Source organism: Elaeis guineensis, chromosome 10, assembly GCF_000442705.2.
Source record: "Elaeis guineensis isolate ETL-2024a chromosome 10, EG11, whole genome shotgun sequence".
In the NCBI taxonomy this organism is placed as follows: Eukaryota; Viridiplantae; Streptophyta; class Magnoliopsida; order Arecales; family Arecaceae; genus Elaeis; species Elaeis guineensis.
In genome coordinates, this window is record NC_026002.2 from 2,148,054 (window position 1) to 2,164,927 (window position 16,874).

At 36.2% G+C, this 16,874-nt stretch overlaps 1 protein-coding gene across 1 annotated transcript in view; it reads right to left on the reverse strand.

The window, feature by feature from the left end:
- The window catches only part of LOC105053226 (autophagy-related protein 2), a 39,682-nt gene that overhangs the window by 12,085 nt on the left and 10,723 nt on the right, over nt 1-16,874 (reverse strand). Inside the window, 9 exon segments of the mRNA XM_010934319.3 lie at nt 4,607-4,809; nt 6,803-6,935; nt 7,038-7,145; nt 9,566-9,679; nt 10,830-11,034; nt 12,545-12,657; nt 12,739-14,702; nt 14,705-15,986; nt 16,103-16,356. Of these exon segments, the coding sequence (XP_010932621.2) occupies nt 4,607-4,809; nt 6,803-6,935; nt 7,038-7,145; nt 9,566-9,679; nt 10,830-11,034; nt 12,545-12,657; nt 12,739-14,702; nt 14,705-15,986; nt 16,103-16,356 (4,376 nt within the window).

The window sequence follows — 16,874 nt, forward strand, 5'->3', positions numbered from 1 at the left end:
TGTTCAAACAGATCTATTTCCTACGAGAATGAGTGACCTAAATGAAGATACAACATTTTTTTCTGTTGCATCTTTGCATGGTAGTCACCTAAGTTTTAATAGGGTCACCTATTGTAACATGCCCTTATGTAAGTGTAATTGATCCATCAGCATGTTACAAATACCATCTGATCCTGACTCACCATAACATACACATTTATCAAATGCACTTAAAGCAACAGTGTTGAATGAGACAGAAAAATGAATCCAATACAAAGCCAATCCTTATTTAAATGATATCCCAAGTGTTCTGAACCATAAAAAAGAAAAGTTTGATATGGTCAGAAAATCCGTAAGCGGTACCCCAAGAAAAGTGAAAACTTGGTGAAATATGGCCGAAGCAGCAATTAGACATGATCACAAACAGGTTTATACATTTATACAATTTTCTTTCCAGATTCCTGAAGATACATGGAAAAGTTATATATGTAATACAGACACACATACATACATACATATATATACATACATACATACATATATCCATACATACATACATCTATATATACATATACATATACTGATATACATATATATATATACACACACACATACAGACATACATACATACATAGACACACACACACACACACACATACACACATAGATATACATACACACACACACACACACATACACACACACACACACACATACATACATACATACATACATATATATATATATATATATATATATATATATATATATATATATATATATATATATATATATATAGTCTCTCTCTCTCTATATATATAGGTGTGTGCGTGTGTGTGGTGTGTCTGTGTGTGCGATATGTTCAGCAGAAGTGAAGAAAAGGAACTCATAAAAGAAAATCCAAACACAAACTTTTTAATCAGCTGCATGGCATTAACCATATTGTTGTTCTGAATGAAGAAACTTGCTTGCTTTGTGATGAGCAATAACCTTTGAGGAATTAAAATTTCTTATGGATATAAGCTATCTTCACCAATTGTTAGAGTGCAAGAATTTTGGAATTGAAACTATGGATATACACTAGGTGAACCTTCCAAAAATAGCAATTGTCTCTTCCAAACATTTATTGATGGCTCTTAGTCTAGATCAAGGATTCAAATCTTGCAATACAGGGCTGTCATAGTTTTTCCATGGAAGAGTATACTGTATGTATAGTCTTGTTCCAATGCCTAGGATGGTAATTGCAACGGGGTAACATGGGCATTAAAGCTCTGAGTAAACCACCTGCCCTTGTATATGGAGCACAAAAGTGGGTTTAGCACTGGCTTGGGTATGCAAAGCAAAGAGGGAGGAACCATAACTCCTTCTCCTCCTCTCTTTCTCCCTATGCTGTTGTCACCTTCTGCCGCTCAGCTAAAGGTAGGAGGTGATGGCAAAGTGGCCAGCATAGCTCCTTGCCTTTTTTTCCATGAAACTGCTAACCACCATGCCTAAGGCCACTACCCCAACTATGCTTCCACCTCCACCGGCATTGCCCCACCACCTCCTTCTCTGACACTACCCCACCCTTGTCCCGCATCATTCAATGTTTCAATGCTCATACTAGGGATGATAATTTATGAGTCAACCCACAACTGACAAAGTTTAAGACGTTTTATGCTTGGAAATGAGCCTAGGCTGCAAACAAGTCAACCCGACTATGAACTGGGTTGGGTTAAGGGTCAAGATTCATGACTTGTTTAACCTATTTAATAGTTGGGTTGTGTCGCGACCTGGCTTGTTTAGATCTGATTAACCTATTTAACCTATTTAAAACCCATATAAAACTTTTATAACCCATTTAACATAATTCGACTTATTTATTAAATAGATTAAGCCGGTCAGGTTGGGTTACTTGTTTGGTAAAAAGGTTGCAGTTAGCTTTGGATTTTTGACCTATTTAAAATGGGTTGCATTTAGGTTGACATTATTTGACCCAACTAGCATTTGACCTGATCTGACTGACCCAATTGCCACCCCTACCTCTTATTGGAACAGTACTGTAATGGTGGCATGGTACCATCCGATTCCCATGGTATTTTAATCCTTGGTCTAGATTGTTGGTATTTCTCATCTTTTATCTCTAGAATCCCAAAAGGAAACAATTGTAATTAAAGGGAGATCAAAAATATTTCTTTGCACTTTTCTTTTTAATATACTGACATTAGTACGAACACTTCAGTCTAATTTGAAAGATATTAGTCTAAGCAAAGACCTAGCACATATCTAATATGAGGGTTTTGGAAGTTTATATTTTGTAATCCAAGCCTTTATTCACTAAGTATAACAATTCTTACATATGGTGTTCCCTTAACCTTTCATAGTCATGATATCGTCCTCCTTAGTTGATCCTAAGTGTTGAAATTTTTATAGTTATTGCTATTAGATACTTGTGGATTGCACAATCATTAGACACAAACATCTAATTCTATCAAATAATAACTAATGTTTTTCTTTCTTATCTACAAAATTTGTCAGAACTTTGTATATATAGTCTATTAATATGTTCCTTCCATTTGATTTTGTAGGGAATGATGGAGGCCATCCCCAAATATTGAGTCCCAAGGTCACTGATAGTCAGTTTAGATTCAATTGTGTCTCTGAACATTATTTTAAAACAGATTTTATATTATTTCGCTAGAAGCTTGACGAAAATGTCCCTTCTGGATTGCATGATATAGTTGATGCTCAATATGATAAGCAAAATACTTCCTTTTTAAAACTCTCAAATCCTGTATATTCAAACTCTCAATTTACAAGCACTTCTCACCCTTTGTTTCATTATGAGGTTCACTCCTTCAATGAAGATTTGAATAGTCAATGAACTTGTATTGAACCATATCTACAACCTAGATATCTAAGGTTGAAAAATGTTCTACATGCATATTTTAAACAACAAAAATAAAACATAACAAATCAACCATATGCATCATGTATTAGTGCATTGGTGCATTTCATATGGTACCTATGTTTAGTCCCACATTAGAATGCATGGAGTGTAATGACCCATGTTGGTATGTCTAGTCCTATACCAAGTGTGTTGTGGAGCTTTTAGGTACTTAAGTAGGATAAGGACCAAGGTTCGCCGTCTCAGTACCAGATCCAATACTAGTAAAATCTTGTTGTAACATCAGTACGTAGTTCGGTACGGTACAGTAGTGTCGGTACATTTTGAGATGGCATACCGGTACAAGATCGATGAGGTATGGTACGCCCATATCGGATGGTACAGTATTCCATGGCAAAGACCTTCTAGCTACCCCTTTGAGATGAGGCCTTGGTCATTATGAATGGTACTAGAGTTGACTCAACCCATACCCGTGTGGACTAGAGAGAACTTGAGCATAGGCTGACCATAATATGGTTGCAATGCTTTTGTTGGACCCTTCTTTTGATGAGAATGTCAGGACTTAAATGAGAGCGCAGGTGGGAGAAGTGTGATGATCTATGTGAACGTGTTTAGTCCCATATTAGAATAGTAAGAGTATATAAAAACCCCCATTAACATGTCTTTAGTCCCATATTGAGTGTGCATTGGGGAGGTCTTAGATACTTAAGCAATGCCGAGGACCCTGATTAATAACCTACTAGCTAGCCTTTTGGGACGAGGTCTCGTCATTACAATGCCACTCATTCAAAATCTATTCCTCGATTTTGGGAAAGGTCAACTATATATTTTTAAATACCATATGATGTATCCAGCAATTCTATTATGGTCTAAATAGTTAGTGATTTTAGGGTCTTCAGTTAGGTTCAAAATATTGTATATCCAATGTTACATAATTTTTATATTTGAAGTTTTCTTCGGAGTTATGTGACAAGTTATAATTATCAATACACATCCAAGATGATTAGGATTATGAATGCATATTTTGTTTGTGAATGTGAAATATGATACACTGTTAATACCAGAATTAAATGAGCACTAAAACTAATTTAATCTTTAAATATCTTAGGTAGGTTAGCATTACTTTATTAGTACATAATTTATTGTTAATACCATAATCACAATCAATAAAACTAATCTTAAACTTTAGATATCTTTCGTATGTTAGCATCTCTTCATGGGTAGTTTAAAATAGTGCTTATCATGGTTCATTATCTAGTACCCTAGTGATGTAATGATTCTCCAATTTATCTTGGAAAAAGAAAATATCCATTAATGTGAAATTTTTTCGTTCCCTTCCATTTCTAGGAAATATTGTGTTTCTTTTCCATTTTTGTTACTTTTTTTTGACCTTTCAAAAGTTATTCAGGTTTTTTCATTGAGAAACCTCAAATATCAGCTAAGACCTTTACTTCTTTTCCAGCCCTTTCCCCTTACAAAATTTATTACTAAATCCCAACTTGTGATTGTGGCTGATACCTCAAGCCACAATGTATTAATAATTAGTTTCTTATCAGATCAAGCTTCGCATTTATGAATAATTCATACTGAAAAACCAATTACCAAAGCTACCTCTAAATCCTGTGGCTTAATTCTGCTTATTTGAACCCAAGTGAGCAATATTAACAGAACAAACATTGAAATATCATGAAGAATGCCTTTTACGATAAAGTCATAGTTACACTGCTCAAGGAAGTCTACCTGCTGGATCCCTTGTTGTGCATCTTCAGGTTGATTACATCGTACATTACTTTTTCTTCTGCTTGTTTCAGATAGTGACCCAGACGTTGGAATGCTTGAAAGAACGTATTCTGTTTGAAGCAAGATATCATGGGCTCCAGCTGCCAAATGCACCCCTAGCCCAACAGCTTCAATTGTAATGCTTCTAATAAAAGCCATTGCTCCTGTCAAATATGTGCCTCAATCAGTACATTTTAGTTGTATCATTTGTTCAAAATGCAGAAGTTCAAGAAACAAGGACACTGCAACACAGTATGCTCAAACAAACAGAAATAAATCAATTAAAATTATTCTCCATAAAAATGAAATTATCATCAATATTCATGTCTACATGAATAGGGCCTGAGTTCCAAAGGCTAGATGCAGCAGGCATTAATAAGAAACTCCGGTGCAAAATCATTGTTGCTGGACCATGAAACTAGTTCAGGAGGCATAGAATAAAAAAGGAAAAGGTCATTACCCAGTTATGTTCATGTCAACTTAGGGTCTTGGGAGGGGCAAACTAAGGACAGACCTAACCTTTGACACTTTTCACACAAAGTGACAGCCCCAGAGCTAGAACCCATTGCATTGCACTTGCTTCCCAAGCCTTTACCATTGCACAAAGCAATGGCCCCTTTCTCGAGGCACATAATACAGATGCAAAATACAGGAATCTTTTAAGCAAAATCTGAATGCTCAAAAGACAGTATGCACCAAAAATCTATTCAACCATGAATAAAACAAAATAACTTGATAAAGAAAATTAAACAAGTTTAGTAATGATACTAAAGAGAGAGAAATTGAGGGAAAGAGATAAGGGGAAACATGCACAATGTTCGATGGAGCAATTTAGGGGAAGACTTTTTTCTCCAATGAGGCTATTGAAAGCAATTAAGTTCCATTAGAATGAAGGTTAGAGTTGGACAGAAAAGCAAGGGACCATTTCCCTCATCTAATCACAAATGGTATAATGGTGCATTACATGCATCATATTCAAAGTTTTGTGGTAAATTCAAAGACAGCATATTAGATGAAATAAAAACCCAATTTAATCAAAAAAACCTTGTTACATTATATGTTAGCAAATATATTATAATCATCAGATATTAAACACTGTATTCAAGATTATGAATTGAACTATTAAATTATGAATTTAACATTTAAGCAGACCAAATAACCAAACAACATCTAAGCCGACATGAAACCACAAAGCTACTTTTGAGGTCACTTAGGCTTCGTTTGGTTAGGATACATCAGATTACAAGGTAATCTGATGATTCTTGAGAATCATTTATTTGGGAAAATGGTTGTGGGGTAAATAAATTTTACAATGTTTTGTTGGTGGAAAATTAATCCGGAAAATGGCACACAAAAAAGATTGCTACTTTGGTTGGAGGGAATCTTATATGGGAATATTGCTAAATTTCCAAGTTCCAACAATGCGTTGAATAAATAATTCAAGTAACGACATTTGAGGGTTTCAACCAAAAAAGTGGGGGCATTTCCATCAAGCAATGACAATTTCACATTGCCTCTACTCAGTAATCTGGTGTGGGGAAAAAAAAAATACCACCCCCTTGATGGCATTTCTTTTACCTTCTCTCTCAGTAAAATAGGCATGGGATCCAACATTTATTGTGCCATCTCTCTCATCCTCTTTCCGTACCAAATATGGTAATCTGGCATAGGATTTATTTTCCCATGCCAAAATGCCCCCAACCAAATGAACCCTTAAGCATTTGGTGGTTGCATAGGTACTTATTGAGTTATTGGAGATATAACTAATCAATGTTCTACTAACACGAGTTTTATGTGGTAAATGGATAAATTCATTCATTCCAATCATGGTCTAGAACAAGGTAACTTCTGTGCAAATGCAATGCATTAGAAGTGAAGGGCTCAAATCGTAATGCTACTGTAAATAGTTTTCAGTGTCTCCTCATCATGATGATTCTTACCTCTTGCTCAAATCATAGGGAGTTGTTATACAGAAGGGCACTAGATCAGCTGGTTATTTTCATTTATATCATTGTCAATTATGTAGCATCCAATGCAGTTCTCTCTGGGGGCTTTAATGTTGAAAAGGGAAGAAACTACTTATAAAGAAAAGACTATATTTTCCTACAAATGATATAGTATATTTGTTATCTGCAAAAAGCAGAATTTCTGTCTTACCTCTTTGTATTCCCTTAAGCAACTTGTGATCTTTCCTGTAACTTTTTACTGGCAGGGAAACCAATTTAGATGTGCCAGAACCGACAGCAAACAATGACCTTATAGGAGCGAGCCCTTTTAAAAATTTATGAACCTAAAACAAAAGGTATGCATCCCCAGTTAGCATGAAAATTTTGTTATAGTATGTAGTGCAATTATTATTCTCATGAAGAACATGAAGGAAATAGATTAAAACCTGGTTGCGAGAAATATCTTCCAACCATTCCCCAAACACTGTTTCACATATGCTGCTCCACCCATAAACTCCAACAGCACAAACATGTTTGAGATGCAGGTCAATTCCCTGCAGTAAGCCACACAACCATCATGTCTGCAGTTAAATTACAGGCAAGCTAAGGCAAAATTAAAGTTGATAATATGCCAGCAGAGATATAAAACAAATATCAATTGCTATTTTGGAAAGTCAAGAAAGGATGACCTACTGGTTGACTACAAGTTCGAGAATCAAACAGTAATTGGTATTTTAGCAGTACAAATATTTGAACTTTCAGTTCGGATGCGAATTACAAAACCACAAAATGCAGAGAATGGTTTTGGAAGCATGATCTTTCTTAACACCCTAAAGAATCATTGTGTTTCAAATACAATAAAATTAACAATAATCATGATGTTAATTTCAAATGGTTTACATAATTTTTGTTGTTCTGGATTTACATTCCTAAAAGAAGGGCCCAATGGATCACCTGAGGTGAACAAATTGGAACTAGCTAGCTCCTAGATCCAGCATAGTTCATAGTTATCCATGTTGTTAGGTAAAAAAAAGGGTAACAAACAAGATGGATAAGGTGGATCATGGGTTTTCAGATGTCAGATTGCATTTTAGCTAAATTTTTTCATCAATTAGTTTATGACTACATATATCCTACATTCCTAATTTTTTTTGTGATGGTAATGATATTTTTGAAGTTAATTTGATTTTGTTGTTTATGATTCTTATATACCATGTTTACCTATATTTTTTAGGGATCCATATGATTGGCAAGTGAAAACTTAAGTGGGTTGGTGGATATGGATTTACATAACATAAGTGGGTTGAGTATGGGTTTACATTTTCCAACCCAATTATCTATGGGTCAGGTCTGGGTCCAGTTTTTTGACCATATAATCCAGCGATGCAACCTGAACTTGACCCAACCCGACTTGCCATTCCTATGCATGCTTATTTGTACCAAGAAGAAAAATAAGGTCAGCATGAGTGCAATAGATGAGGTGAAGTTGCAATATTGGCATTATTTGTACATGAAGAGGCCCCAACAAGAAGTGGATCACAGATTTTTGTACAAGGTCTAGAGGAGGTGACAAGATCTCAAGTGGCTTTGATGGAAATGGTAATGGTTAGATTTTCATGTTATGCTGAGCCAGCACCGCATGCTACAGTACTCTAATGCCCAAAAACATTAAAAAAAATTTAATAAAAATTATTAAAAAGGGGTTCAATTGGTGTCATGCTGACCTGTGCCAAGTGCTAGTACCGGTCCAGTGTTGGAACGGCCAGCAGTTGAAACCATGGTTTGCACATTGAATGGTGGAGTGGCTCATAAATATTAGCACAGGCTAGATCTGAGTTTTATACATGTACAGGGAAATATGATATAACTACACAGACAAAGGGTGACCTTCACTATAGCAAGCAATTAAGTAATGTTGCAATATAAAATCTGTCACCCACTGCAATTAAGCAACTGGAACTTCCAACTATATTCTCACAATGGAGAAAAAAGATTTGTGGGATAGTAGTACACCAAATTGCATGTTGCAGTGATTTGCATCCTTGACCTCTATCGCTCCACATGTTAGGGCAAGTGCACATTCACTTTTCTGCCAATTAAATGATTGTGTACCGAAGGAAATTTGAAGAATAACGAGTGACGTTTTTTATGTCCAATATAACCATAGTTTAGAAAGGTTATGGGGAAAGAAAAAGAATTCCAAAAGGCAGTCCCTCTAGTGCATACCCAAGTAGCCAACCAAGCAGCATGAACAAAAGGGTCATGTCTTTCCAGATGAGGACGTTAATTGGAGAATCAATGATAAGCTAACGAGGGTTTCACAAGCTGCTCAAGAGAAAATTCAGCACGTGCAATCACATGAAGGTGTCAAAAGAAAAAAAAAATAGAAGAAAGTTTATCAACATCTTTTCATGACGAGGAAGATGATCAACTACTCTGATTCTAGAGAAGATCAGTCAAGCATAAGAACAAATAGATGATTAGATGAGCAGTTAAAATATTAGAATATGAGAGAACTTTAGAGCTTTTGGAACTAGCTTCAATGAGCCTTTACGTGGTCCTTACAGCTTGCCTGTATATCAGCAAATTCCATGAATGCAATGATGCTGGAAATACAGTGCATCAGTATCCAATCTTGTGGTCCAATGGTTTATTGGTTTATTAAATTATGGTTATTGGAAGATTGTATCAAGTTAGATCTCTGTTGTAGAATTAGAGCCAAATATTGCCATCACCACAAAAAATGGGTCACCAGCATGTTATTAATTTTAGCCTCCTTGATAACATCATTTATATCTTTGATAAGCACAAGATTTTCTCTTCCATAACTATTAGGAAGTTCTACTGTAATCAATTATTCTCCTTCCAAGTCAAGTTGACATCTTGATGGATATTAGCTCTATTAGACATCAACAGCAATAGGACAATAATAGTAATTAAAAATGGAAAACAGTTCCATGTATCGGTAAGTTACCTTCCATGCAATTAAGTTGAGAAGTTCTGTGTAGTTTCCTCTACTTAGTGCTGCTGGATCAAAATGCCGAGGAATGTAGTCGATACACACAACTAAGGGGCTCACATCACATTTCTGAAACAAGGAAACTTAAAAAAATCATGAAACATGAAATTGGAAAATGCCATCTTAGTCAAACCTATCCTGAAACACAAGCATGAAACATACTTTGCTCTTATAACAAAGAGGATCTGTTGTGACACTCATAACATAAGTGTAGGAGCATATTAAAGTCCAGATCCAAATGCTGTCATCCTAGTAATATCATAAAAAGCAAGAACAGAATATGAAAGTTATCTCCATTGAAACGGCGGAACCAATTGTTTTAGGGTCCTATAATTTTGATAAAAAGATTATCTAGAGATATATTAATGTGTTTCACTAAATCTTAGACAACTAAAGGAAATCAATCTAAAGTCAGAAAGAAAATAGAGTAGCATATTGCTCCAAGTATCTTCTTTGGGTTGTCAAATCAGAACCTATATATGCATACTGTAATTCTATTTTTTTCCTTAGTGTAAAATAAGACCCTTAGGCACTTCCATCCCTATTGGGCTCGATAAAAGGCCCACCAATATTTCCTTGATTCTAAAAGTGAAGCAGTTGTTGTGTGTGGGACTGTGGGTCCAATAAGTAACCATCCTATATCCTGCAACATTCATATCATAATAACATAAATAAGTTAGATGACTACCCATCTTGGCCATTCTTTTTAGCATTATTGCCTTCATGCATTAAGTGCCCATCTACACATTGTTATAGTCAATCCCATAGTTGACACATGTTTAATGTTACTTAATTCTCCAACCACACAAACTCAAAATCCTGGATACACATGACAGGACTCAAACTTCAGATCTCTCTCATGATAATACTAAAAAGTGGGCCACATGGTACATATTGTAATGTTCTAACTTTGAGGAATGGAGATTATGTAAAGGCTTAATAAGTTTAAAGATCTGGCTACAGCTTATTCTTTGTGAAACTAAGAAATCAAAAAAAAAAAAAAAGAAAAGAAAATTCATATGATCCATAATTTGACAATCATGCTACCCATTTTAAGAAAGATTATGTGCTCAAGGATAATGCTTCAACATTTCCACAGAAAAATAGAACTTGAAAACATATCAAAGGTACTGATTTAGAATACTTCCAAAATGAAAACACATAAAAAATACCCTCTGGAGGGAGGGGGAAAATATAAGGGCTTCAACAACTAACTAGCCTGAAAGAAAGGAAGTAATGCCTCCTCCACAATAGTTTGGCTCCCAAAGCTCCTGCTGTTTCTTCCCGACATTTCAGATTCACTTGAATTATTAGGTGGACTACGAGTCTCATCAACAAAGGAATCCTTGCCAAAGAAGCTGATAAGGAAGTTGAGTTGGTCTTGATCAAGATGCAGCCGCATAGGCAAAAACTCAAGATGTAACCTAAGAATGACCAACATATTAGCCCTGAGAAAATTTTAGAAGCTGAAAGCTTTTGCTACAAGAATAAAACCCACAAACTGCTCTTGGTACAAGCTCAAAACATAGATCATAAGAACAAAACTACATCCCTCCTATTAGCTATTGCTTTACAAAACTTTCTCCATCATCAATTCCATGCTAAAACTAATACCAACAGGATTAATGTGTGGAACTTCAATCGAGATGCAGAACAGTAGATATACAATTTTAATTCTCATAGAGCAACTTAATGCCACTGTCTTTTTCATTATAAAGATTGTAAAGAGAGAAAGCATGACAAGAAAACGTGAAGTAGAATGATAAGTAACTTGTCAGTCATCATGATTATAATATTTATTTGTACAGAAATATGTCAACTTAAAGAACAATTTAAAATTCAGATAACATGGTGTCCATGACGTTAATCATAATAAATACACAAGTATAGATGCTCAGCAAATGAAAAAAGTAATTTAAATCATTCCAATCCTCTCCAATGCATTTTCCCTATGTTTCCTTCTATTAAAATATGCACCACATCAACTTTCCTTTTACAAGAGCAGGGGAAACACACATAAAGAAGTTCATCATAATTTCATAATAAATACTCGAGCAGCCAACTAAACATGTGTATGAGATTTTAAACTCGAAATAATCAGCATGCTCTTGCCTATTAATTGGTCTATACTGTATACTAAACATAGTAGAAATCAATGGTATACAATAACGGACCAAACCACCTGGTTTGGTTAGTACCGTACTATACCAACCACAAAATGGGATGGTTCATGGTCGCGGTACAAAATGGGCCCAAGCTGCTCAGTTCCAGTCCTTAATGGGCTGAACTACTCTGAACTGAGCACTTCCAATCAGTTCAGCCTAGTAAGGGTCAGGTTTGGGACTGATTAACCCCTCCCCCTCAGTAATTGAGGGTGGTTCAGCCCAGTACAGGTCAGTACTATATGATACAATACTGATACCTCACCGCACCATTCAGCCACCAGAATGCAGTTCGGTATCAGGACTGCAAACCTTGGTATAATTAGTCTGAAAACAGTAAGAACCTAGTTGTTTTCCCTATATCAACTGTCTAAAAAATATAATTCAATGTTTGCATTTACCTTCATTTAATGAATTGTACTTCAACAGCAAAGATTGTTGCTCCAAGCTTAGAGCTATATGAGGGGAAACAGAGTTATAGGATTCGTAACAATCCATTGTGATGATTGGGTACATAAGAGATGGTGAAAGAAACATAAGAGAAATAAATAGGGAAATCCCATCATAATGAGGAATCTAAAAAACATGCAGGTAATATGTACTGCAAGTAGTGCCTTGCAGCACTCCCTCAACCAGTTTAAAGAAGTAAAAAAAGGACAGAAATGCAACACAATATATTTCTCAGGTACAATGTTAGTTTATCGGATAGTAGGGCCACTAAAAATATTTGGTATGGAACAAGGTACCAAAGATGAAGGTATCTGGCAAATACCTGTAGTCCTCCAGAGGAGTTGATGGGTCTGGTCTTACTGCTTCCAAGTCTAAGTTAAATGCTTTGGCACAGGATTCTCTTGGATGATCTTTTGAATGGTAATAACCCAAAACCTTTCCAAAAAAAAAAAAAAGCATGTCTCAGACATTTGTCTTTTATATAGTGTAGAAAAAAAATCAATTAAATTGTGATACCATCTTCCAAGGAGCATCTCTGCTCATGTCATGAAGATGGAAGTCCTGAACAGAAACAGAAAGCTTTGATATGTTAATTTCCCCATCAGGATACATGTCATACTGAAAATTCAACCCTGACAAAGTAAATTCCAGGCAGACACTTCCATCTCTTCCATTTATAGTGGACCTATTGTAAGAATTATTCCTTGGTTTAATCCAGTCAGTTCCAGCATACATTCTCCATCTCGCATCAATATTTCTAAGAAGTATCCTTCCTTTTGGAATGCAGTACTCAGCAGGATCAGAATTCCCTGAAGTAAATTCCCCTTCTTCATGTTGTTTGCCTTCAGGGTGATTAGGTATTTTTGAAATATGGTTCTCTACTATCATTAGAGTACTGTCCTTGTACCAACCACCCTTTCCACATTCCATGTTCCTACGACTGGTTTCGGCTAATCTACATTCATGACCTTCCTTAGGTGAATGATGATCTGCAGTTAATGTTGATGACTGAAGTAAGTCAGAAGTATAATAGCTTTCAATAAGCTGAGGTGAGCATGGTTTATGCACAGATGGTTGATGGGTGTTTCCCATTCCCGAACCAAATGATGAACCATCCAAAGGACGATTCAGAGAAGAAGCATCACCAGCTGCAGAGTTGTTCATGTTTAACTTAAACCTATCTCCAAGCATGCACTCATCAAGGGAAACATTAGATTGTCTTTCATGATGATCTGATGGAGATTTGCATTCTTTGTGAATTGGAAAAGCATTCTCAAGTATCTCATCCAGGAGTCCAACAGATATATGGTCTTCATTACTAGTTGGTGAACTCTTCTCAGAGTTCAATCCAGCAGCAGGGCTTTCCGAATTATCTGCCACATCATTTGAATTGTCATCCTTTTGAGCTTGTTGAATGGTATTCCACCTAGATTGTAAATGCATGACGGCATCCTCCACGTCAGGTGCATAAAGCTGTTGAAGTTGAGCAACCAAATGAACAAGACCATAAGTTGTGTCATGGCAGGTATCCAGACAGATATGTGACTCTGAACATTCAATTTCCCAAAGAAGACCTTTAATTTTAAGAATACCCTCAACAAGAGAAACCTGGGCAACTTTGACATAGCCAATCTCTTGCAGAAGACCTACATGATAATCACCACTATCATTTCTTGTGCCAGTTGATTCACAGATTAGAAGTCCTGCATCTTGCAGTTGGATATTGTAATCAACAGAAGATGCGTTTGCCTTGGTCTGATTAGAAAGGCTTAATGATGCTGCAGCTAAAAGGCATCCCACATATTGTCTGTCTGTCTCTTCATTGGATTCAATAGCACAATCATGCTCTCCATCAGGAACCGCATTAGCAACTAGAGAATCGTCACTGTGGGGCTGATAACTCAAAGCAACATCCACCAAATCAAGAAAGAACAATGTTTCAGAAGCAGCACCACTAACTGAAGCTTTACCATTGCCTGATTGTTCATTCTCTTGATAAGGCAAGCTAAAATATAAGCATATTGCACTGACCCAATCCAAGCGGCCACCAGGAGCAACTACTGTCCCACTACGAACAATTATAGATGTGTAGCTTTGACATGACTGTGGATTCTGGATGTGTGTAACAGTAGTACCAGCAGATCCAAAAGATAATGCATTAGTACCTTCACCAGCACCCCTTCTCAATACAGAGTTTCTACAGGTGATTAGAAGAAAATCTTGAGTTAGTTCAGAAGCTTTCTCATTCTTATTGAAGATAGAACCCCACAATTCACCCTCACCATGGTTAAGCCATAAAAAATTTGCTTCGCTAATTCCACCAATATTTGATGCAGACAGCAACTCAAACTTCTTAACTTTCAGTTTAAGGCATTTCCATGAGCCCTGTAGTTCCTTCTGTATTAAGTGATTGACCTCTACTACTTCATCTAGGGTAATGCAAATGTCCAGTAGATCACATTCCAAATGAACAGATGTTGGGATGCATAGCAGTCAGTCAAGGACAATTTCTTGTTCTTGCTCTCCTCATAGTTAGCGTCCATTCCATGGGCTCCACTAGACAACTCCTCCAACAGATAATTAAGCAGCTGATTCAGCAATTTATAATCATGGCTACCAATGCTGACACAAACACAAGAAAACTTAACATGAAACAAAAATGCAGAACTCAGAATCAGCTCTTGGCGAATACTTGAACTTGTCTCCTCAAGGTCTTCTGCAGTTGTCACTGAGGAATACTCAGCCCCTTTTCCAACAATTTTGTTCCTATGTTGATCATGCATATTGGACAAACTCCAAGTTCTGCTTGCCATCCAAGGACCAGTCACAAGACCCTTCTGCCAGAGCATAGTAATTCCAGAATGATAGTCATTTGATCTGTTGGTGACAGAGAGAATCTTCTCGGCAGAAAAGGGTTGCTTGTCTAAAGCATGGAATCCATCACCCAAAGCATGTTCACTTGAAGATTTAACCAAGTAAATGTCAAAATTTCCCATATTTAGATGGACAGAAACCGAAGGTGTACAGGAATTGTCATTTGGAGAACTTCCTTTTGGAAGTTGAAAGACATCTGAAACATCTCCCATACTAGAAGAATGTTCGAGAACAATGAACTTATCCAAAGAGGCTGAATGTTTGAAGGCTCCATAATGTTCAGAAGGAAAGCACACTATGACCCTTGCCTGGGAAAGAACTATATTTCCTCGCAGACTTGCTCTTTGAGACATAGTTGTTATGCAAGAAATATTGCCACTTTCAGCATCAGCAAGAGAGGAAGAATTATGCCTTTCAGACATCACATCAGTCACAAAATCTTTGTTCATGCTGCTTTTGTTAAATGAGTATTCAAGTTGTTTGAAGAGATTAAGCAGCATATTTACTAATGGAAAGTGAACCCACAGTATGCATGGTGGCAGATGAACAAAGAAAGATGTTGATGCTTTTGCCTTGCCGTCTAAACCTGTGGAACTGACAGTATATTGACAGCTGCATTTACCAAAAGATTCTAACAATCTAATCTTGATCAATCCATTCCTGCAATTACTGAAATAAGATTCTGAATCATGGTCTTGAGCAGAAAAAGGATATGGTGGGAGAGCACCTTGAACTTGTTCCTGCAAATGCTTATTCAAAAGCATTTGGTAATAGGAATCATTCTTGTAATCAAGGAAGCTAGATCCCTCAGCATGGTTCCTAGTATCATAGTACTCATCAGCTGTAATACATCCAAGTGATGCTCCAAACTTCATGATTTGAGGATAAGTCTGTTAACTTTGTCAAAAATGAGGATTTAGTTACACACCTGTTTTCTGAAGAAAGGTAATAAGCTGAATTGGGAAATAACACTTGTAGAACAAAAATGAAGGATACAATTGTTTACCTGCAAATCAAGAGCCAAATGCTGGCACCTTGCTTCAAGATGGTGTACTTTCATAGAATTAACTTCAGTCATGGTTGACTGCTCAATATTCATTGATGAGTGACAGCTCATGTAAGAATCAGAGCTTAGGCCATTTAATAATGAGTTAAATATATTGCTAGAATCATATGACTGTGTCTGATCTTCATCCATGCAAGAAAGGACAATAGAAACCTCATCAATAGTAGCACGTACTTTAGTCTCAACATTTTGTTCTGCATGAGGAATAAGGACAATGATAACAGTCAGTCTCCTGAAAATATCAAATTAGTAAAGGCCAAAGTGAACATGAGTATCCAAGGATAAGCACGAAGAAGTTTGCATTAACTATGTATTGTGGATGTAAAGAGTAGTTGGATTTTAAAAGGACATGATGTATATATTAGTCTCGACATTTTGTTCCACATAAGGAAAAACAACAATGATATTAGTCAGCCTCCTGAAATATCAACAATAACAGCCGAAGAAAATATATTGATTATCCAATGACAACCGCAAAGAAATTTGTATTAACCATGTCTTGCAGATGTAAAGAGTAGTCAGATTTTAAAAGGAGATGATGTATAAATTAGTCTCGACATTTTGTTCTGCATAAGGAAAAACAATAATGATATCAGTCAGCCTCCTGAAGATATCAATAGTAATGGCCAAAGAAAACAAAATAAGTATCCAATGACAAGCACGAAAAAAATTGTATTCACCATTCGTCATGGATGTAAAAAGAAGTTGGATT